General features: G+C 34.0%; 1 protein-coding gene across 1 annotated transcript in view; it reads right to left on the bottom strand.

Annotated features, from left to right (window-relative positions):
• lamb1a (laminin, beta 1a) overlaps positions 1-24,316 on the bottom strand; it is a 64,219-nt gene extending 39,903 nt beyond the window's left edge. The window contains exons 1-11 of the mRNA XM_056451482.1: positions 24,188-24,316; positions 23,284-23,456; positions 21,995-22,133; positions 16,729-16,802; positions 14,956-15,144; positions 14,798-14,861; positions 13,607-13,809; positions 5,319-5,439; positions 4,843-5,031; positions 1,434-1,610; positions 1,228-1,340 (exon numbers count right to left, since the gene is read on the bottom strand). Of these exons, the coding sequence (XP_056307457.1) occupies positions 1,228-1,340; positions 1,434-1,610; positions 4,843-5,031; positions 5,319-5,439; positions 13,607-13,809; positions 14,798-14,861; positions 14,956-15,144; positions 16,729-16,802; positions 21,995-22,133; positions 23,284-23,456; positions 24,188-24,215 (1,470 nt within the window). The 5' untranslated portion in view covers positions 24,216-24,316. The remainder of the gene's footprint in view (positions 1-1,227; positions 1,341-1,433; positions 1,611-4,842; positions 5,032-5,318; positions 5,440-13,606; positions 13,810-14,797; positions 14,862-14,955; positions 15,145-16,728; positions 16,803-21,994; positions 22,134-23,283; positions 23,457-24,187) is intronic.
• Between the last annotated feature and the right edge of the window lie 1,037 nt (positions 24,317-25,353).

The following is a 25,353-nucleotide window of genomic DNA, read 5'->3' as shown; positions in this document are numbered from 1 at the left end:
TTAAAAGACCACAGTGTTTATGATAGACCTCACAAGAAGAAGAAACATAAACAACAGCTCTCAAATGCAGGATAGCACATTCTGGCAAAACGTAATGCTAGAAATCTTTTAATAATCAACAAATAAATACAGTTCGAGTCAGAATTATTAGCCCCCCTTTTCTTTTTTAAATACTTTCCAAATGATGTTTAACGGAGCAAGGAAATTTTCACAGTATGTCTGATAATATTTTTTCTACTGGAGAAAGTCTTATTTGATTTATTTAGGCTAGAATAAAAGCAGTTACTTTTTTAAAAAACATTTTGAGGTCAAAATTATTAGCCCCTTTAAGCTATATATTTTTTCGATAGTCTACACAACAAACCATCGTTATACAATAACTTGCCTAATTACCTTAATCTGCCTAGTTAACCTAATTAACCTAGTTAAATGTCCCTTTAAGCTGTATAGAAGTGTCTTGAAAAATATCTAGTCAAATATTATTTACTGTCATCATGGCAAAGATAAAATAAATCAGTTATTAGAGATGAGTTATTAAAACTATTATGTTTTGAATTTTTTTTAATCTCCATTAAACAGAAATAGAGAAAAAAAAATAAACAGGGGGGCTAATAATTTTGACTTCAACTGTATGTAAAAATAACAAAATTTATTTTAATTTAAAACTAATTGCAAAATGTCATAAAAATGTTATAAAAATAAGGAACATTACACAAACAAAAGTAATTTACCAGAAATCAAAACTGATGGAGTTATATATTTGAGATACTATTACAGTTTTTATTAATGTTATGAATTTAAGTTCATTTTTAAATTGTCCATTTTTTAATGTTTAAAATATATATATATTTGTAATATTGTTGTGTTTTTGTCATCTTAATAATTTGTTAATAAATATGTCTGGATAGTTTTAGTCATATAATTGTTGCTTTAATTTGAGCTTTTTTGATATGAAGTCTAAGATAATGAGAAATAAGGGAGATTTTCTTGGCAAACTAGCTGAAATTATAAAAATAAAAGAAAAAGAATACATTTTAATTTGTATGGTATAAGTGTAGTTAATTATTATAATCTGGAATTTGGTGCTCAGCCAAATAAAATCAAGGACTGCAACACATCATTTACAACAAAGGAGTCACATATATAAACCACAAAAGAATAAGATAATCTACAGTGTTATTGTACATGCCAATATGAATGAACTAATAAAGTAAACCGGACACCCACCAGACACTGGTCACAGTTCCTTCCGGTAACCAGACGTTTACAGTAACAGTTTCCTGAATCTGTGTCACACGGGCTTCCACCTGGAACTGTTCCCAAAGCATTGCAGGTGCATGCTGGGTAACAAAAAAAGAATAACATTCACTATAACTTTCATATTTCTGCCATTAATTAGCTTTAGACCCGATAGTGTCTTTATTATGACTTACGATGGCAGCCAAGAGGGTCTTCGCTGAGCCCGTAATGGCCCTGTTTGCACTGGTCACAGCGTTCGCCCTCCACATTGGGTTTACAGCGGCACTGACCCGAGATCAGCCCAAGGGACACATCTGTCATCGAGTCGCAAACGCCACCATTGAGGGATCCAACCGGATCACAGTTACAGGCTGCAAAAGACAAATCCACACGGCAGACTTGAAGACAATGGGAGGAACTGTGAACAGCTGGGAAAACTAACACACGGAGGCATGCTGACTCTTTAGGCTCACAGAAAAAAAGGGAAAAAGTTAAAAATACCATGAGCATTTTATTATTGGGGACCATCCTATATGCAAGTACTGTATGTGATGTGTGATTTCCCCTTAATTATTGGGTTGGGTATTCTTAGTACCAAAACAATACTTTTAAAATGGGACCAGTGTCTAAATAATGGTAATAATGTAAGCATAATACTTTAAAAAGAGAAACTAAAAGATTTATTAGAGAACATTAACAGTTTATACTTAACAGGATACTTACATATAATACAAAACAAAGGGGATTAACTAATAATAATAATAACAACAACAATAATCAACTTACAACTTTGAGGGGATTTCTTAGCGTTACTTTAACGTAAATATACCTTATGGTCAATTTCTCTGGAATAATAATTCATTCAGGGGTCGCTATAGCGGAATGAACCACCAACTTAAGGCACCCATTGGAATAATTTTAATAATAATAATAAATAATATTTGATAATAATTAATCATGTTTAATAAGGGCTGCACGGTGGTGCAGTGGGTAGCACATTTGCCTCACAGCAAGAAGTTCGCTGGTTCGAGCCTCGACTGGGTCAGTTGGCGTTTTTGTGTGGAGTTTGCATGTTCTCCCCGTGTTCGCGTGGGTTTCCTCCGGATGCTCCGGTTTTCCACACAAGTCCAAAGACATGCGGTACAGGTGAATTGGGTAAGCTAAATTGTCCGTAGTGTATGAGTGTGTATGTATGTTTCCCAGGGATGGGTTGCAGCTGGAAGGGCATCCACTGCGTAAAACATACGCTGGATAAGTTGGCGGTTCATTCCGCTGTGGCGATCCTAGATTAATAATGGGACTAAGCCAAAAAGAAAATGAATGAATGAATAATTAATAATAACAACAATAATAATAACTGATTTATGTAGAAACAAAAAATGTAAATGAAGTCTCATAATCACAAAGGCTACATAATCAAAAATGCAGTAAGAATAATAAAATTGTGAAATATCATTTCAATAATCACAGTTTTGAAGTCTTCCATGTAACCAGGGCTGGATTAACCAATGGGCATTATGGGCACAGGCCCAGGGGCCCATGCGCACTTAGGGCCCCTGCGAGGGGGGAAAATGCAGATTTCAGATGTCGTTGGAATAAAGTATTTGAGTGTTTTCCTCCCATAACTGTTTGAATAACAGAGACAACATAACTAAAGAGCATGTTTTAACACCATCGATCATCAACCCAGTCCGATGAACTAATTTTTTATTTTTTCCCCATTACATATCGTAGGAAATACATTTATTTTTAATAGAAAGGAAATGGCTCTGTTGGAAGACTCGGATTTATAGAACTGGATTGGAGAGGCATTATGTTTTTATCCAAATCATATGCATTATAAGGTTGTAGAAGTTATACATTAAAAACACCCTTAAATATATATATAGAGATAAAATAAATCTCTCAAATATGATCACAAAAATAGAATAATTATTAAGCACCATTATTAAAAATTTATCATGCATAATAACTGATAAACACTTTGACTAAATTCATTCATAAAATCCCATTTTAGGGGGAGTCTAAATATAGAAAACTGTTCTTTAAATGATTATTAATGTCACAATATTACATCTGTTACAGTTGATCAAATAAATAAAGTAATGAGCATAACATCACAAAATCCTAACTGTTTAAAAAATTTGGTCCCACTTCATATTAAGTAGCCTAAACTAATGCACCTACAGTGAAATTAATCATTTGTTACAATATACTTATTGTATAAATACATGTTTTTACATTGCACTTATGATTGATTAAATACATGCAGGTATAAACATCTGTAATTAATTTCTGTAATTGCATCTTTAATTATCTGTTGACCATCATCCTAAACCAGGCATGGGCAAACTCGATCCTGGAGGGCCGGTGTCCCTGCAGAGTTTTGCTCCAACACTAATCAAACACACCTGAACACCCTAATTAGTGTCTTCAAGATCACTAGAAAGCTACAAGCAGGTGTGTTTGATTAGGGTTGGTGCAAAAGGGACACCAGCCCTCCAGGATCGAGTTTGCCCATCCCTGTCCTAAACCCACGCTTAAATCTACCCATACCACCAAATCTGTCCCTAACCCTACCCGCATCCCACCTCAAGAGCACAAGTGTTCTGCAATACATTGTGAACACAGTAAGTACATTGTATTTATTTTTTGATGCAAGTATATAGTTGTTGAGGCCACTTAATATAAAGTGGGACTGAAAATTGTAATACATTTTGGTAATTTGTGTGTAAATAAATACAACTTCATTAATTTAATTCCCTAAAAGTAATCTAATTTATTAAAACTGCTTAAAATGGTTAACATTAAGCAAATAACTTTTCATTTCAATAGTTTTTCATGAATGAATCATAAGTGTAGCATAGTAAAATTCACAGATTGTACTTCTTTGTAGTCATAAGGTTCGAACTAAATTACTATATCGCAATATTATAAGTATTTTGATCAAATAAATGAAGCTGTAATAAGTGTCACATTACAAAATATTACCTACTCTAAATTTTCAGTATGTTTTGATCATTTGTGTATAAATAATGCAACTTTTTATTAATTTAATTCATTAAAATCGCTTCATATGATTCAAATTATTCAAATTACTTTACTGTAAAAAAAAAGTGCTGGTTTCCACACGATCCTTTCATGTTGTCCCGACACAATCAATCGATTTAACTTAATGACTTTTACAATTTCAAGTTGAATGAACATAAAACAATTAAGCTGTGCCCAAAAAAACTCAAGAATTTAGTTGTTTCAGCTCATTTTAGATAAGTAGTTTGAACAAGCAGCAAACATATTTTTTTAATTGTTCAGTTGAACTTTTTTTTTTTTTATGAATGAATCATAAGTGTAATGTAAAATTCCCAGACCACACTTCTCCTTTGTAGTCACAGAGTTCAAACTAAACCCTCCGTCACCACAACAGAGGAGGAATGTGAAACCCAATCGTGTGTGTTTTGAAGACTGCGCTGACAAACTACTTCAAAGCCCAGGTGTCTCTGCTCCAAATCTAAAACAAAGCAACAGCTGGACCAGAAACTCCTCACAAACTTGACCAGACAGGTCGAGGAGAAAGAGCTGAAGGAAATGATAGAGCGCACGTACGCTCGCAGATGTTAGGGTCGCGGATGTCCTTCTCTGGATGCTGGTGGAAGAAGGGTTTGCACTGTTCGCAGTTGTGGCCCATAGTGTTGTGCTGGCAGTCGTCGCACACGCCGCCGCTCACGTTTCCTGAGGCTCGGTAAACTGCCATGTCGAAATGGCACGAATGAGAGTGATGGTTGCAGTGACACTCTGTGGAAGAGGCAAAGGAATATTGGTGAGGAGATGGAAGATAATGCTGTAATATATTATAATTACATTCTGAAAAAACTGTAAGCAGTAGCATTTGTACAATAACAAATGCAGTAACAAGTAACATATAACAAAGAATTATGAAAAAATATGTTTAAAAAAATTTGTTGAACCATATAAATAAACCCTGCTGTGTCATAAAAAGCTATTTTAAGATTAATTAATACTTCTACACACAAAAAGCTACTATTTCATTGAGTAATACTTTAAAATAGCACATTTCCTACTTTTACAGGCATTAGTGTTGCGTCCTTCAGCGGGTCTCCAGGGCAGATCATGGTAAAAGTCCTGACAGCGTTCACAGTTCAGTCCAATAGTGTTATGATTACACATGCAATGACCATGAACCTACAACAAAAGAAGACGCAACAATGATAATCGAGAACAAAATACTCTGAAGCACTGTAATCAAAATGATACCTTTTGAAACAGGATGTCTAAAAGCATAGATAAAGCTCCTGCTTAGATCTTGCATTAAGATACATTTTTGTCATTCCTAATACAAGTAATGTTTCAAGGTTGTCCACTTTTCATTTCTAAAGGTCATCAGAAACCCATTTCATGACATTACTTTCATTAAACCTGGTGTTGAGATGGATTTTTACAACGTACAGTTGAAGTCAGATTTATTAGCCCTCCTTTGAATTTGTTTTTCTTTTTTAAATGTTTCCCAAATGATGTTCAACAGAGCAAGGAAATTTTCACAGTATGTCTGATAATATTTTTTCTTCTGGAGAAAGTCTTATTTGTTTTATTTCGGCTAGAATAAAAGTATTTTTTAATTTTATAAAACCCATTTTAAGGTCAAATTATTAACCCCTTTAAGCTATATTTTTTTTGATAGTCTACAGAACAAACCATCGCTATACAATAACTTGCCTAATTACCCTAACCCGCCTAGTTACCTAATTAACCTAGTTAAGCCTTTAAATATCACTATACGCTGTATAGAAGTGTCTGGAATAATATCTAGTCGAATATTATTTACTGTCATCATGGCAAAGATAAAATAAATCAGTTATTAGAAATGAGTTATTAAAACTATTATGTTTAGAAATGTGTTGAAAAAATCTTCTCTCGGTTAAATAGAAACTGAGGAAAAAAATAAACAGGGGAGCTAATAATTCTGTCTTCAACTGTATATTGCTGTCGACGTTTAAACATGTTTAACAAATATTTTAGAACAGTAATTAGATTGAGTTTATTTAGGAAGAAAATCAATCATTTTATGCAAGGGACTGCGCTTATTCTTCATGCAAAAAGACTGAGAATGCAACGATCATGCTCATTTTGGTGGCTGAAATTGTGTCCCCTTCATTTGTATATATGAATAAATAATTTATAATATTTAGTCGTTATTTAATCGTATATTATTTATACGTTTGTGTGCTTTTCTTCACAAAAAGAACAGCTCTATACATTCACATGTGATTTAATTTATAAAGTATAAAGCTACTTTTTAACTAAAATAAATCAAACATTTTCTATTTAATTTTTTATTCAAAGATAAAAACATGCAACAAACTTATTCTAAACTACCAAATGTATCATAGGCGAATGTAATATAACAGTTTATTTGACAACGGTTATCATTAGACATTATTTAGTCTCTCCAATGTAAAATTCAATTGCATATGTGAGTGATTTGCACTGTAGAGTGTTGGTATTCCTAAAAATATATTGATATTTAGTATCAATAACATCTCGCAGCTTGAAATATGGAGAGAAATCAGCATGTCGGTGTTGTTTTGTCCCTCCCTTCTCTGCTTGTATTTAGTGGAGCTAAAATCAAAGTGTGAACTAAAAGCATATGTGTATACGATACCAAAATCTTGACGGTACTTGGTATTAAAGGCTCTCTATCAGAAATGTTTTTAGGTAACACTTCAAGATAATGGTCCATAAGTTAATGGAAGTTAATTTATTTACTACCATGAAGAAATAATTAGTAGTACATTTATTATTGAATTTGTTCATCTTTGTTAATGTAACATTAGTTCAGGTTATGTTTACTCACAGTGCATTAACTAATGTTAACAAACCAACTTTGGATTTTAATAATGCATTTCTAAATGTTGAACTATGATTTATAAATGCTACACAAGATTATTCATACTTAATGGATACCTGTCAACCCTCCCGTTTTTACCAGGATTCTCCCGTATTTTACAGTTCTATCCCGCTATCATCCCTTAAAAATATTTTCCCGTATTTCTCCCGTATTTTCAGTTTTTCTCTGAAGAGTGGCAAATAAACATTAAAGAGCCGAGCCTCCCTATACGCAACCCATACCGCCAAACCACCAGGGGCCGCCACTTGCTCTTTAATGCGAGTCTGTTCTGTGCTTTCGCTTTGTTTTGGCATGAAAACACTTTAATATAAATGAAAAAACGGCAGGATTGCCTTTGCTTTTCATTACAGGTGCTGTCTCCCCTTCATATGCTATCCTCAAAATAGTCAAATAGCGGTGCGTGACTGTCAGCTGACGCGGTCTATAGTGATAAATAAATGCTGTTTCCCAAACGGATTCTGTATATGTGATTTGAAGCGGAGCGAAAGTCCGGGTTTTGGGTGCGTGTTTATACAGTCATATACACATAATTAATAATAAAGATGTCGATCTTGGTGGGGTTTTTTCAAACAAGTTATTTCGCATTAAATGAGCATAAAAAGTTCAATCGAAAGCTTTCATTATAACACTATTTTAAAGAGATTCATTCGTTGCTCTTTAATCAGAATGTGTAAGTTTTATTTATTTATATATATATATATATATATAGAAGAAACGGAAATAGAAGAATCTATATATATATATATATATATATAGAAGAAACGGCTAATAAAATGTGATAGCTTGATTCTATTTTATTATATTAGCTATTAATTTTAATAAGCTGAACTGTTTGCTAATGTATTTGCTGCTAACGTATACTATTTAATTTTTCTTTTGTAAATAATAATAATAATAATAAAACATTACTGACCATTTAACTGTTTATTTACAATGAAACCGCTCCAAATGAACATATTTAGTCATTTTTTTACTAACTCCTTATTATGGTGGGCATATCTCTTATTTTCACATCCTAATGTTGACAGGTCTGACTTAATGTTAGTAAATACATTAACTAACATTAACTATAGGACCATTATTCTTAAGTATTACCAAGTTTTCTGCTAGTGTTTTCACCTTTCAGCCAAAAAGCAGTAATCCCTTTTGTAGATGTTGCTTCATTGTTTGTATCTCATGTGTTGTAAAATAATGAAGCCTTACCACTGCTTTATACAACAAAAACAATTAGAAAAAAAAAGATGAAGTTGCTCAAAACCGTCTACAAAATTCGGCCTTAAACTAGACGGTAAAAGGAAATGTTTATACTGGATGCATCTGGTTTACATTAAACAATCTCCAGCCTTGGAACATATGCAGATCTGTGTGTGGATCGAAAATGAACTGCACTGTACCTGGAAACAATGTACTGACGCTTCAATGCCTTTCAATGAAATTTCTGCACATCATTTAGTGATGCTGAAATCTGATTTAATTTCGGCTCACTGCTTTTGTAAAGGTTGCAAAAGAGTGAGACGCATCTCAGTCGAGACGGACTGTAAACAGAGGAAACACTAGACTAAACAGGAACCTCATCCTTTGGTACATTTCATCTTTGGCTCTAAAAAACCCTTGACATAAAAGCACAGAGACGCATACTGCAACTTCAAATATAAATGAAACAAAACCAAAAAAGGTTTGTAAACAAGATTCTCTGTGTGCTTTTTCTCAGCGCTGTGATTATTTGCACTGTAAACGATTCAATAATGAAACCATGAGGCGGCCCACATAGTTTCAAACTAATGTGAAACAGATCCAGACTGAATTAGCAGCAGACTGAGAAAGGGAGTTCAAACGATTTTCTTTCATGACAAATGTATGTGAGATGTTTTCTTCAAAACTGTGGTTACGAGAGCCACAAAAAAGTCTGATGCATTTACATGTACACTGTAAAAAAATATCTGCTAATTAACTGTTTCCGTATTTTGTTTATTTACGGTTGTGAATTGCATTATGGGACCTTGATATCTGCTCTGTCAACTTTTAATGTTGACAATTCAACTCTACAGTCTAACAAAATGACTTTTATTGACATTTTGGTGATTTGAAATAATCTAATGTTTAAGAAATAATATATATAGAGAAATAAGCCTGTAAAATAACAGAAAATGTACTGGCAGTTTATTAGAAGGTTTTATTGTGTAATATTCAATACCAACCCAGACAATATATCACTTTAAACTAATTGAAATGTTTATAAAAGTCACTTTTTCTAACTTTTCGAGGTTAAAAAATGTTGGAGGAAAGATCAAGGTCTCATAATGCAATTCAAAAGCAGAAATAAACAAGGAAAATAAAAAAAATGAACATTTTTGAAACATGAATCACAAAATACGGAAAACTGCTAATTTACGGATATTTTTTTACAGTGTGGCATAAATCAATGATTACTATATATAGTATTTATTTATTTTTATTTCCTATATCATTCTTTCTTCTTGGGTGCGTTTCTGAAAATCATTGTTAGCCAACTAAGGTTGCAAGTTGCGTCATTACAAACATTTGTTGATTTCCCAAATCCATCGTTCCAATGAACATTCGCAAGCTGCGTCGCAAACTTACATGCTTGCAACTACACCTCTAGAGCTGTAGTTAGAAACATAGTTCCTGGCTGTGTTCTATTCCCAGTTATTCCCCCTATGCCCTATTCATTTAGAACATTGTAACATTTAAACTTGGAATGATTTTTTTTATAAAGGTGTAGTTTGCTTTCAAAGTATTTTTACAGTTCAGTTTTAGCGATTTTCATGTTTACAATTGCGCTCCCTTCACAGTGCACTTTGAAAACATCGATGTCGTTTTGAACTCAGCTGTGGCTCATGACAAAAGCTATAGGTGACCTATTATTTAAAAGCGGAATTTATGTTACGTCTCCAAAGTGTGTTAAAACAAACAACATAGCATACGTTTATGCTTTTAATTTATAGTAGGTTAGTTATTAAGTATCTGTACTGTATATGACATGGACCTGTTGGTTAGCACATTTCTGCAGTGGTTTACATGTGTCAAATTGTATAAGTAGACTTTCCAAAAATAAAAAATAAATTAACAATATCCTACTTAATAATAATAATAATAATAATCATCATCATCATCATCATCATCATTATCATCATTAATACTATTAATATTATTATTAAAGTAGCATTTAATAATAATATTTTTTTCCCTTTCCTAATAAATAATAAATATTAAATTTCATTTCTTAATATATGGCCTCATTATTTATATGATTTATATTAGAATGTGTGTTAGCTTTTGTAAGTGATTTTATGTTTTAGAATAGAATATGTAATGTTCTCAATAATATTTGTAAAGGAAACACAAGCTCTATATGTGCCGTTTGCATATATTTCAATTAATATGAAAAACGAGTGCATGTTTTCAGCAAAACTAATATTGGATTATTTTTTTTATGTGTGTGTGTGTAAAACAACATAATTTGCACAAATAAATTATGGGACTCTTCTCTAAAGAAGTTGTTACTCCAACCCGTTTAGAGAAATCTGCGACAGAGAAACTATGGGTTTTGGGAAACACTCGTCACCGCATCGTTCTTTTTCCAAACAATGCTTCGTACTATGATAGTTCAGCTGTGAGTTACATCCCCAGGTTAAATATCACATTCATTTTTCATAATTTCTTTCCAAAAACATTATATTTTCGAACAGGATTTTATAAATCATACAAATTAACCATAATTTACAGAAATGTAAAAATGTAACATTTTCCTGTAAGATCTTAATGAATTTTAGAATATAAAAATAGTAAAATAATCGGTCATGCTCACAATATAAATTGTTTGTTTTCCTGGATATAAAACTAAAGTGATGCATAATACATCAGTGGTCATATATTGGTATCAGTTGATAAATACTTGTTTTTAATGTTAATGGTAACTGCCCAGTTATAAAATATATTAACAACAACATTATATATAAATTATGGATTACGTTCGTAGCTTCATAATATTTTAATTGAAGCACTAAAGGCATATGGTCTGTTTTGATGATGATTTTTGGTATTTTTTGGTATTTTGAAAAAGTCAGAAACCTTTCTCTCTATGGAGGATGAGGGAGCTCTCAGATTTCATTTAAAATATCTTAAATTGTTTTCTAAAGAAAAACGAAGGTCTTGAGGGCTTGGAACATGATGAATTGAGTAATTAACAACATAATTAATTTTTTAACCCTTTAGGGTTTTAAAATAAAATCAGTTGTCCACTATATTTGTATGCACTTTGTTTTCGTAACCACACTCAGAATCATTCGTATCAGCCTTTGCATTTACTGGCCTATACAGTGGTCCCTCACTATAATGCAGTTCTCCTTTCGCGGCCTCGCAGTTTTGCATTTTTTGTTTTTGTGCAATTCGACATGCTTTTTTTTTTAACAGCACATTGTGTTCTGCATCCTGATTGGCTGTAATCCACTGTCAATCAATCTCCTCCATGCCATGTCTCCTGTACAGTACAGAATGCGTTCAGCTTGCCAAATTTACATAAATCTTTGATCGCCAGCAGTGTGATTTTGAAGCGCTGTGATGTATGTTTGCAAGTTTTCTCCCCAACTCCACAATGTCCCCGAAATGTTCTGCACCATCAAAGGCACCTGTGGTAGCACCCAAAAGGCAGAGGAAGATGCCAACCATCGCACAAAAATTTGGACTTCTGCACATGCTAAAGGAAGGTAGAAGTTACGCGGCTGTAGGGCGCCATTACAAAATAAATGAATCTTCTCAAACAAATGTTTGAGTCTAAAAACAGGTTTTGATCTTTGGTTTCATTCTATAACACTGGACTTATTTTTCCACGGAGGTTTGAAGTGTTTAAACAAGAGAGAAAAGTGTGAACATTTTCATGCCTGTCTGAGAAAACTGTATAAAGTGTGTAATGAGGGGTTTTACAGCCTTAAAACATCTATAATAAGTAGGGTTGGGTACCGAAATTTCGGTGCCTTATTTTGTTGCCACTGGTGCTGCAACGAGGACGTAAGAAAGGGGTGCATCAAAGGCACACATGGGTATGCGTTGTCACACCATCTCTAAACTTTTAATTCTAAACAACTTTGAGGAATACGGACAGGCGATGTCAGGTGTTTGTTCTTGTCGCTTAGGGAACAGACGCACGCAGTACAGCGCATTCGGTGAGCGAGAGCGACTCTCTTCAGATCAACACGCATGATCGCGTTCATCAAATTTGCTCAAACTAAGCATTTTAAAGCATATTTTACAAGCAATGATTCTGACACAGCAATGTAAAGCAAATAGGGGAAACACGTCAAACTTAATAACACATTTGAGGGCGCATGGAATCAAAGACAGAGGAATGCACTGTCTCTGAAAGCTTGTGACATCATCTGACACTTTCAATGAGTACGTACATGGACACCAATGCTCCGATTTTAATATGAGTAAGACAATACTCTGATTAAGAGTCTAGACTACCATGTAAACAGTGATTTTTGATGACCTTAAAGGACCACAGACCCCTGCGTCGCGGAATGCTGAGATTTTTTTCTTTCCATTTAACGTGCAGTATCAAATTCCATTAAAAGAGCACTCTTTCACCAGTCCTTACCTAATGCTCGCATCAAATACCTGTTTGTCATGGGGGCATGAATGAAATCTTCCTGAATGAAAGTGAAACTGCAGTTAAAGTCGAAAAATTTAAAATCAACACCTGAAATTAAAATGAACTCTGGAGGACACATGGCTAGCGTGGTGACGCAATGACATTACTCGATCTATGTACTATAACATGTAAGACGGGATCATAAAAGGAACATTCAAAAAGCAACTCATGTAAACACCTTGATCATATTATTGTCTTATTCAGATTAAGGCAAATCATTACATTACTGATGTCCATGTAAACATAGCCACAAGCCCCAACCCTAGAATAAAGGAGATCAGTATTTTGCTGACCGCCTTTCCACAGGTTAGTAGTAAGCTAATGTAATTTCATAATGCAAATCTTAAATTCATGCTAACAAATGATCAAAGGAAATATATTAATGTAATTCAAATATATAAAATATGAATTGATGTTTACTTTAAACTTTAATTATATTGTTCTATTAAAAAGATTTTTAAAAGATTTTTTTAGAGTCATCCACCATAATTTTGTGGCTCAAAAATATCGGTTCTGGTTTTGCCACCGGTACCAAGTATCGATTTAGCACCGGTATCGAAATAACCCCAAACGAAACCCAACCCTAATAATAAGTGTAAAAAATAGATCTCTACTTCACGGGTTTCGCCTATTGTGGGTAATTTTTTAGAATGTAACTACCGCGAATAACAAGGGACCACTGTATATCGGTTATCGGCCTTTAAATATAAAGGATTATTGGTTATTTACATGACGAAATTTCCACGTCAGTAATACCCCAACACAAAACTCACCATGCCCTCCACTGCCTCTCCAGTTCCATCGACGGGGGCACATTCAGACGCGTGACCATAGCAAAAACAGTTTCCTCTGACCACCATGTCGTAAATAGCGTAGTAGTACTTCTCCTTGATCTCTATACGTGAATCCAGCAGGTTGTCACCGAGAGTGTGCAGTTTAGTAAACTTCACCCTCAGATTAGTGATCTTCAGCATGTCTAGAGAAAAAACGAGAAGTTAGTAATATAAACATTTGAAGGGTCTGTTAAGGTTTTATTACATTTGATCATCAATATAGTACACACAACGCCTGATTTTCCTAACCATGTACAATATTACAATTGTTTTGCGCTGAATTAATTTCACAGTCTGAATGTAATGAATATAAGAATGTAACGAATACTAAGATGGCATAAAAAAGGTAAGCGTCTCTTATTATAAATCAATAAGGAATACACAAACATTGCAGGAGTAAACAGACACTAAACAGACCCTAGAGAATTCAACAAAAGTAGAAGGACATCGAGAGTGAACAAGAGAATGCTGCACATCATGCATACAAGGAAAAGATCAGAAACTAGAGAACCAAGAACTAAACAGATCAGGACAAGAGGAACTAAAGGAAACACAACAAATGTACAAAAGAAAAGCCTACCGAAGTGACACATACAGTGTGTGTGACTAGTCTTGGGTAGATTACTTAAAGTACAAATGAAATCAAAATGAACCTTATGATTTTGTTAGCTCACATTGCTAGTTTTGTTTGCCCTGGTAATCTCTTATCTCTTGGATTACTTTTAGATTACTTTTTGAGACAACTTGATTTTTTATAATAATTTATTTATCATCCGAAATGAATTCACATGAACCTTACATGGCCATGAAAAAAAGAAAAAACAATTGGAAAAATGTATACATTATTAATATATTACTGCCATTGTGTTTTGTAATCCTGCAATCAAAAAACAGTAATAGTAATTCGATCCCAAGTGTTTTAAAATGAAATATATTCTTCTTTTTAAAATGTAATCCAATTTACAATCCATAATAATAATAAATAGATGTGAAAAATAGATGTAAAAAATAATAGATGTGTATGTCGATAAGGAGATTAAAAAAATCTACCTGTATGCTTGATATAAAGCTAAACATTAGGAACGAATATTAAAATGATTTCAAAGAAAATGTTTTTTTTAATGCCCTTACTTTGAATTCTGGGGCTGTAGGGATCCTCAATCCTGAAGGCTGGATCCAAAACCCTAAAAATGACCTTAAGAAAATGAAAGAAACAAAAAGTCAACAAAGCAAAATCCAATATTAAAGGTAGAATTCACTAGAAGTGCGGTAAATTTCCAGTCTCTCACCTCGCCCTCAGTTGAGGGTTCGATGTCAGAGTAGCGAGAATCGCATATAACATCGTCCACTTTGGTCATGGGTCCATGAGAGACAGAGGGGAAGGAGGACTCGCAGTCATAAGCAAAGTAACGGTAAACTTGCCAAGTGTTCCCGAAGTCTGCTGAACGTTCGATCACCATTGCAGCCGGTCGGAACGTCTGTGATAAGAGGACATAGATTCGGCATTAATACTTCCAATATTGATGATAATCTTGTTTCACCAGGATTGACCCTCACACAACACTTTTACTCATTTTTTTCACTCTGAATTTTAATTGTATTGAAAATGACATACCAAGATCTTATAACACTAAATAATGACAAAATATGACATTTTATTATTTTTTATGTTACAAACAGACAAATGGACAACATTAAAACATTTTGTGTAATCAAAAGATGAAATGCTAAAAAAAAAAAAAGTTTTAAATGCTGAAATTTAATTTAGGCATCTCAATATTATACTATATTGCTAAAGTTTATTTTACAATTAGCTTAGGATTATTATATTTCCTACTAATATGGTAGTAACATACTTTCCAGTGCATATAATAATAATAATAATAATAATAATAATAATAATAATTAGATTTTAAATTACATTTTATTTTTATTTTTTACTGTAATTTTAGCAGTTTTTTCTGTGTCATTTGTACTTTTTTCAAATAAAAATATATTTTATTAAAAATAATCTTTACGTTTAAAGTGTATAAAGTGTGTATGTATATATATATGTGTGTGTGTATATATATATGTATATATATGTGTGTGTATATGTATATATGTATGTGTGTGTGTGTGTGTGTGTGTGTGTGTGTGTGTGTGTGTGTGTGTGTGTGTGTGTGTGTGTGTGTGCGCGTGTGTGTGTGTGTATAGTGTTTTTTTTTACTACTTTAAAATGTAATTATGAAAAAATACATTATAATTCATTTAAAATTTTATTTTGGGTTTTGTTTAGTTTTATAGTACGACAAACTTTAGGGTTTTTATATATTAGGTGTTAAGTAATAATATAAGAATGCAATAGATTCAACACAGGCTCACTGAGAAAATGTGCCCAGGGATACATTTCTGAGAACCCAGAAATGTGTGCCTCGAGGTGCATAATGCCTCTATGAATTTACGAGAAATAGAATGTATAAGAAAACGTGCACCGGTAACATCTTTGAGATTGTCAAAGTCAAAAGCGTACACAGTGACCTCTAAAAGATTAGTGAAAACAAAAACTGCAAGAAAGCGTAGCCAAGGGTACATATTTCTCAGTTCTCAAAATTGTACCCCTGGGCACATATCTCCAATATGCCTGTGGTTAGAAATTGCTAAATGTTCTATTTTGCAAAAGTACTCTATCAATTTCAGATTCAGATATTACTGGACCAATTATATTATATCATTCAAACATTGCCATCTACAAATGACCGCTATTGTTCTGTTGCTGCAGGTCATTAACTATGCACTCTGATTTCTTTCAACTGCACTGCTGAAGTGAATCATGCTGAAATGTAATCTTCATCCGAAGCATTCCAGCCGTCTCAGTCGACTACACAGCTGGGTTTATCCAGACCTCCCACAGCTCCCACACACTGAGCAACACTTCCCCTCCTTCAGGCCTAAATCCACATCAAACCCCCCTTCATTCCCACATTCCCACATAACGATCTCCAATCTCACCTCAAGCCCGGGACATGGCGACACCTTCCCCCCCAAACAAACACACACACAGAAGTCCCCGAAGCACTCACTTTAAAGGTCATGATGAGGTGGGTGAAGTGGAACTCAGCCTCCAAGTCTAGCTGGATCGTGACGTTCTCCAGGCCTGAGAGAAAAAAGAAGACGTCACACTTGTTAATGCAAATACATTTGTTCACTGCTGTTCTTACAGATATTGTATTGGCTTCTACAGCTCTGATTCTACCCCGACCGTCACTGTTCCACTTGTGAGACATTTGCATATATTTTAAACCATATTTTCATGACAATCATCATTACAAGTTACATACTATTTAAAAGCTAAGAATTTTGAATCTTCATATTTGGAGAGTGATCTTTGATAGATATTACTTAGCTGCAGTAATATGTTAATTTGACACAAGAATACTCAGAGTGTACAGCAAGATCAGTTCATTACTTGAAAAATTCACATTATGAAATATTGGTAGATAATTAAACTTAATTTAATAAACTTAAACTTCTTTAAATTAAGACTTCATGCACAAAAGCATTAAATATTTCTAACAGTTTAAAAGGTTAGTTCATGCGTTATTTGTTTTGTTTTTTGCCATTAGTATAAAACTAAAGATTATTTTTAGTTGAATCCATCCTCTTTTATTATCATTCATCATCAATGGTTACTCGTTTTAAAGAATAAAATTGTTTGCCCAGGCTGTGGGTTAAAGCTAATAATCTTGCTAATAATTGTCACGGTCACCAGCGATAATAACTCCCTAGATCGCTGGTTTGCACATAAGGACTACAAATCCGCCAATCATGGACTACATATTCATACATGCACTCCGTTCACACATACATGCTTCCTCATTTCCACTGATTAGACTCCCACAGCTGTTGCAGCTTCTAGACTGATTACAGACACTATTTATACAGCTCACACTCTCACTTCCATTGCTGAGTCTTGTTTTCTGTAAAGTGACAATTCAACACGTTTTCCTTAGTCTTGTTTTCCTGTGTTTTGACCCTAGTCTTGTTTATCTAGTTCTCCCTGTCTGCTGCCTGCCTTCTGACCTCTCGCCTGTATTTGACTACGATTCTGGACTGCCTTTATACATCTGTTTGCACCTGTGTTGACCATTGCTTGCCTGACTTTGATTAAACCTGCACTTGGATCCGAACTTCAGTTGTCTGTGTCACTCCCCGTGTTACAATAATGTTGCAAGACCTCAGCGTATCATTAGACGCCATGGGGATTGATTTAGACTTGTTTATACGTGCTTATTTTTAATCTCAAAAACTGGTCACCATTGAATAACATGAATCGCCAATGACCACGGATTCAGCTAAAAATCCTCTTTAATGTCCTACTGAAGAAAATAGTCACCTACATCTTCAATGGCCATTTTTGACTGACCTATCATTTAAGTTGGACCAGTCTTTTCACTTATTTGCCCAAAAAATATGACTGACGTTAATAGGTTAACATACAGTTTGGGTGATCAGATCACAAGGTTTCATCTGAGATGCATTACTGTTTCCAGCTGTTTTTAACATGCATTCAAGCGCATCCCATGATTCTCTATTATTTCATTGAGCAAAATAAGCCTTTTTGCAGGAATATTAACGAATGAACAAACCTATGTTACAACATAAATGAGCAGTAAATCAAGTAAGCAAATAGAAAGTGCATTGCAGCTTTGATTTTCATCGATGTTTAGACCCCATTTACATAGTTATTTGGCATTGTCAATTAGTGATCTGACTGATGATAAAACATCTCAACACCAGCTTTAAACACAGTGTTTATACACACAAAAGTTCTTTATAGTGGGAGAATAATTGTCTTTAAATTGTTCACAGAGAAAATAAAAGTATTTATTTAAAAACTGTTCACTGAAACATTCTTTGAAGAAGCTAAAATGTTTCTTCTACAGCATCGCTGTAAAAAGCATAAGCAAACATTTCTATTGGTTCTGCATTTCATCTAAATGCTGATACAAAGAAGTAACTGAGATATGATACATAGAAGTAACTGAGATATTTTTTAACTGAAATAGGTAACAGCATGAACCAACAATAAAAACTACAAAAACGTTTATTAATCCTAAGGTTAAACTTAACATTTATTAAGAGGAAAGTGTACTCAAAAACTGTACATTTTCTCACCATTTCCTGACACTCAAGTGCTTCTAAAACATTGATGAATTTCTTTCTTTTTTTGAGCATGAAACAAAAAGAATGTTGTGAAAAAAGCAGCCATTTACAGCAGTTACAAAAAATACATTGGAAGTCAATGGCTGCTTTTTCCAACACTTTTCAGTATATCAACCTTTGTGTTCAACAGAAGAAATAAAATCGAACAGCTTTGGAGCAAGTGGAGGTTAAGTAAATGAATACGGAATTTTCATTTTTGGGTGAAGTATCCCTTTAAAAATAAATACAGTATATCTGAACTAACAGTGTACCATTGTGTTTTTATTAAGATTGCCAAACAAAGATTACTAAATAAATGTATTGCTTATTCTAGTCAACTAATGGGAAGTTACTATAAAATACATCTGTATATGCTTTAGCATTATAGCTTTAGTATTACTGTTTTTACAGGAACATCTGCAACTTGTACATTACGAAGCAATGCACAATTGCTCTAATAGTAGTTAGAAACTCCCAATGCTTAACAGTTACACTGAACATCTGCTTTTTTTTGTGGAAAATGCTTTGGGGGTCTATAAACCTCAAAACTAACAATAAACAGAGTTTTATCTTTAATTATGTAGGAGGTCACCCCCTGTATTCTCAGACTTTTGCTCCTGTTATCTCTCATGGGTGATTATTTCTCTGTCCTCCTCATACTCTCTCCTAAACTATACATTCACAGGATTCTCTGGTTGCATCCGTGGCCCCTTGTTTCCTGTCCTGCCTTTCACACTCCTCCACTGCAATATGCAGTAAATCTCAAGATTTCCATTTCCTCATGTCATTGAGGAACATATGGCTTGTGAGATTGTATATTCTGACAGCTTGTAACAGCTGGATCTTCTCCATGTTGGCTGAAGATGTTTCCACACTAATCCGAGAGGGATTGTTGGTTTTAGGATAATGGGAATTTTCCCAGGTACAAATATATGATAGCTTAAAAATTCTCAAACCTATGTGATAGATGTAAATTTAAGTTATTATTCACTGAAAGTCTTGCTTGATGCTGCTTGTAACTGCTAGTGATGATTGATTATAAAGCTTGTTTGGCATGCTGTCTCAGGAGAGAGCCCTGAGCTCCCTCGAGAGGGGAGTTTGAGCTTAGGTAGATCTCGAAACTCCCCTGCTGTAGTAGCTAATGAACAGATAGTGATTGCTCTTAAGAGATAACTACTTACTAGGAGCACGTCTATGATGCCGATTTGGATTAGTCAATTAACTTAAATTGCATGTTTTTGGACAGTAGAAGGAAACTGGGGGCTCAGGGGAAACCCACATGAGCACGGGTAGAATGTGTTAACTCCACACAGAAACGTCGGCTGGCTTGGTAAGGACTAGAACCAGTGACGTTTCAACACAATCTCACGGCAATTCGTAACTTTTTGATTTACTAGCTAATTCGTATGAATTCGTACGATCTAATTCGTACATTTTCGTACGATTTGCTCATCCCCTAATGACGGTTGGGTTTAGGGGTGGGGTTAGGTGCCACGCCTCCTTTTTAAAATCGTACAATTTCGTACGACTGAATTAGCCACTAAACTGACAAAACGTAAAATACTTACGTTTTCTCGTGAGATAAGGCTGGACGTTCTTGCTGTGAGGCAACAGTGCTAACCACTGGGCCACCGTGCCACTCATCTTGGAAAGGAGGAGTAGGGGTGGAAGGGGGGATTCCTCAAAGTGGCTGTGATATATAACTTAGGTTATTTATGGAGACTTAGGAATCGTCTGATTGGCGAATCATGAATTGGCTGATGCAAGACCAGCTGTGTTCAATCATAAGCATGTGATCCTCTCGAAATTAGTTTATACATAAACTTGACTTCATGCACTTCTTGATATTTAAAACTGTAAAACCAATTTAAAAAACTTGCAGTTTCAGAATATCAGTGAAACTTTCTGTAGTTTTGAAACATCCTCTAAAATAAAGAAAATGAAAAACATGTAATATAAAACAAGTAAATGAAATGTATTTTAAAATGTTAATTTACTGGTTTAGTTTCTAGTAGCATGTACTTAAAAGTACTTAACTTAAAGGGATAGTTCACCCAAAAATTAAATAAAAACTCTCTTTTTATTCACCCTTTGCTTGTTCCAAATCAGTTTGAGTTTCTTTCTTCTGTTGAACACAAAAGAAGATACTTTGAAGAAAGCTGGAAACCTGATTCCATTGACATCCATATTATTGGTTTTTCCTACTATGGGCGTCAATGGTTATGGGTTTTCAGCTGTCTTTAAATTGTCTTCTTTTGTGTTCAACAGAGGAAAAAAACTCATAAAGGTTTGGAACCACTTCAGAGAGAGTAAATAGTGATTCCATTTTTATTTTTGGGTGAACTATCCCTTTAGAGTAATTCTGTTGTTTTTCTATATTTTTGAAAAAACATACCAAAACCGCCATTAAACTAATAATAAAGTAAAAAAACTGAAGAAAATTTCTTACAATATTTAATCAGTGTGGGTGTCTTAATAATATTTATTAAATATATATTTTTAAAGAATTTTCACAACAAGAACACATATAAGTCACCCCACATGACATTTTATAACCCAGACTAATCTTCTCAGATATAAAGTTTATCAACTAATGGATATTTTATGTTTAAGTTAAGCTCCTGTATAAAGTTTAAGCAAAGTCCCCTTAAATATAACTTGGTTTTAGTTAATTTTTTTTTGTCTTTTTTCTGAGAAATAATACTTAAATCATTATTTTGTCATATTTAAATACAATTATATATTTCTAAATATAATTTCACAAAACAGTGCCATTTATTAATGTTTTGAATTAGTGTAAAAATCTCAGTTTTCAAATTTGAGCTGAAATCTTCCTTAAACAACATCAGCAGGTAGAAAACTCTTTCCCAAGGGAAAAAAAGGGTTTGTCATTCCACAGCTTAAAGACTGGTCATAACCTTAACAGGTCAGCAATTACACAACTGCTTTAAAGGAGTTAAGTCCCTCTTTTTGGTCTGATTATGGGGGAACTAACAGACACTAATGAGAGAGAGTTCCCTCTAATAAGACCTTGTTTCACAGCCTTCCCATGAGAACCATAGGAATAGCAGTCCTTCACATCCGTTACTGAACAAACGCTTCAAATAGTGCTGAAAAGGAAGGAAGATTCACAGCTCAACTCACCGTTTTCCGACTGCCACCATGTCTTGAGGCGGTTTGGGGCAAACGTTGTGACAACGTTTTCAATGCTGTGGCTGGTTACTTGATGCGCCGTCTCATTGTAGGCCTGCCTGGAGTCGCACACAAAGCACTTCTTCTCTTCCTGTGATGGAGGAGCGGGAAAGCCAGATTATGTCAATTGCATTCTTGTGACGGCGGAAAAACTCTCCTGATGAACTGAGCGACTGTGAAGGACACTGGAGGTACTGAAACAAGTCAACCTACTTAGTCTGATTTACATGATGCAGCTTTTTCAACATCAGAAAGCCTACAGAGATCATTGCTTTCATGTGTTCGCCAGATGTTTCTTTCCTTTTTTTTTTCTCTTCATTAAAATCAAATTAAAGCAATTTTGTTATCTTGAAAGTGGGTTTTGTAATCTGACTAGTGTTTTAAAATGAGTTCCTGCCTCGTTACCGCTATTTGACCTATAACACAAAGAATGGGGATGACATCACCTCTACCGTTTTAATGAGTGTCTACATACCAAGACAAAATGTTGAACTACAAAGGGTTGTCTGCGATGGCACCACTTAAGTCTTAAACGATAAAATGTGTAAAGAGATCAAGATAGACGATCAACAGAACTGATACAGTGGTGTAAAGCAAATTGCTGGTGGCGAGACAACTTAGAAGCAATTTTGAGTGATTATCGCTCAGCCGTGGCATCAACAAACCCCTATAAACCTACAAGTTAAAGATTCTGAAGACCCTCAACATGCTCAATGGGCCTACGTAAAACAGTTGAAGGCGTTTTGTCTGGTAGGAAGTAGCCTAGACATTCATAGGATGCAGATCCTGAAACAAATCTCTAAAGACAAACATATTTTCATGTTGCAAAAACACCCACATGAAAATACAGGACGGTAATAAAAGCTCTTTCTGAAGACGTTCCAGATTCAAAGCCCTGAGGGGTGTTGGGAGAAATCCCACAAGTGGGAAAACACACATAAATCTTCAATAAGGGTATTAAAATATAAATATCAGGCCAGATTTAAAGCCCACAGGGGTTTCGTTTTAATTTCGGATGTACATATATCAATTAACATCATGACATTGCCATGTATTTAATGCTTATCTGTGCAACCATTTTGGAACTTAGGATCACATCACTATAATTTCCATGACTATGAGCTTATGTTGGCTCATTCACAATCTTATTATAATTCTAATTCAGAGTCAACAGGCCAATTGGTTGATACTTTCCCATTTCACATTTAGCCAACAACTTAAAAGAAGGATTTTGAGGTTACCTGCAAATGGCTGACGATACAAAAGGGTTCAGGTTTGTGGACTCCGCATGTTGAGGTGGCCAAGAGTTGTTGAGCTCTTCCGATGAGCAGATCTCCTGTGGCAGGATAACAGCTCCCTTCTGTGCAAACATCTCCCAGCTCAGGCACATCTGCCAGAGCACAGGCCCCTAGAACTTTGTGGGTGTAAAAATAAAAGCTTTTTAAGTTAATCTGTATTAAAATTCTGTCATCATTGGCTCACTCTCTACTTGTTGAGTTTTTCCTTTTAGTAAACAAAGAAGAACATCATTTAAAGAGTACTGTAAACCAGAAGCCATCGACTTCCATTTTTTTCCTATTATGGATGTCAGTGGTTGTAGGTTTCCACAATTCTTCAAACTATATTTCTCCCTTTCTTTCTTAAAAAAAAGTTTCTCATATAGTAAATTACATTTTTTGAAGAATTTAGCTTCTCGTTTTTCAGGATTTGACATTAATGGACATATTTTAAAATAAAATGTTAGTTTGTGTTTTATTTAATAAACTACTAATAATGTGTCCTCAATATATTTTAATATTTTAAAATCATCATTCAGAACATGTATTTGCAACAAAAAAAAGACAAAATATATCAATATAAAAGACTATTATTTATATTATCATGACCTCTACTCATTTTCTGCATAGATTTTATTGCAGTGAATTAAATTAATTTAAAAATAGTGAAATAAAAAAAACACACATATTTAATTATTATGCCCCAACAACAAATAAAATTCACAGGTAAACATGCAGATAACAAAAATACATATCATTAATAAAATTACAAGTTCCGATTTATTTAAAAACTGGCTCTAGCCTACTTGAGTAGCTTAAATGAAGTGCAAAAGAAACTTTTCTTCAACAAAGCTAAAATGAAACTTACTTGATAGGGCTGCGAGCTGTAACAGCATATTTCCAGTATCTTCAGCCGGAGTGCAGTAATCCTGATTTTGTGTGGGGAAACTGCAGAGCTGAATCTGATCTCTGCAGACTGCTGCTGCTGCTGCTGCTTAACTGCAGCTGGAGGAGCTGCGCGAAACTTTTTTTCTCAGCCGCCAAAGTCATGCGCATGCGTCTCCCTCCCCCATTCACAAAACTCAGGAAGGTGGTCTTATAGGTACAGTAAGTTAAAACGGATAAAATTAAAGCATTAAAGAAGATTCGATTGTATGTACGTGTTAAACAGACAAGATGGACAGCAAATATTTACAGTGTGGAAAACGCGCCGTTTAATGACATTTGCAACCATATCTCAGACTGAGTAGATTATTTATGTAGCCTAATGTTACAGCGGCATTGTTCGAGTTTGTGTATTTAAAAAATCGCCAAAGGGGTATGGACAAAATTAAAAGGCCTAATATTATATTTATTTTTCTTTTAGTAGCAACAAAGTGTCAAATGATACTGTTTTTACTGTTTTTGCAGTTGACTTCATGCACCACATATGTTAAAATGTATCTCCTAGGCGCAAATAGTGAAACTACATGTACATGAAATTACAGGGGGGAGCGGGAACGAAAGTAAAATAAAACTTAATAAAAACCTAATTTTAAAAGATAATGCTTTTAGCAGAAATATATTTTTACTGTGGTTACTAACTCACAACAGTGGTCTATTAAAATCAGGTGATGTACAAAATCAATGTAAACAAGTCCAATATACTTTCACTTTAAACAAAAGTTGCCCATTGCTACTGTTGACCCCATAGGCAGGGAAGAAAGTAACACACTGGCGGGTCAAAAGTAACACAATATTTGCTAGATTCACTGGCTTAATCTTATTTATTTTAAATATATCTGACTATGACATTATTAATAAACATTTTGTCATTTATTATATATATATATATATATATATATATATATATATATATATATATATATATATATATATATATATATATATATATATATATAAAGCATTTTCAGGATTTTTTTATTTCAGTTCCATCATAGAGTCCAATAATGCAAACATTTTCTATAATTTTTAAATATTTTTTATTATTATTGGCAATAGGCATTCATTTTATAAAACATATGAGTCAAATCA

The sequence above is a fragment of the Danio aesculapii genome, chromosome 25 (assembly GCF_903798145.1).
Source record: "Danio aesculapii chromosome 25, fDanAes4.1, whole genome shotgun sequence".
NCBI classification, from domain to species: Eukaryota; Metazoa; Chordata; class Actinopteri; order Cypriniformes; family Danionidae; genus Danio; species Danio aesculapii.
Note: the sequence above shows the minus strand (reverse complement) of the source record. Positions and strands in the feature narration are given on the sequence as shown.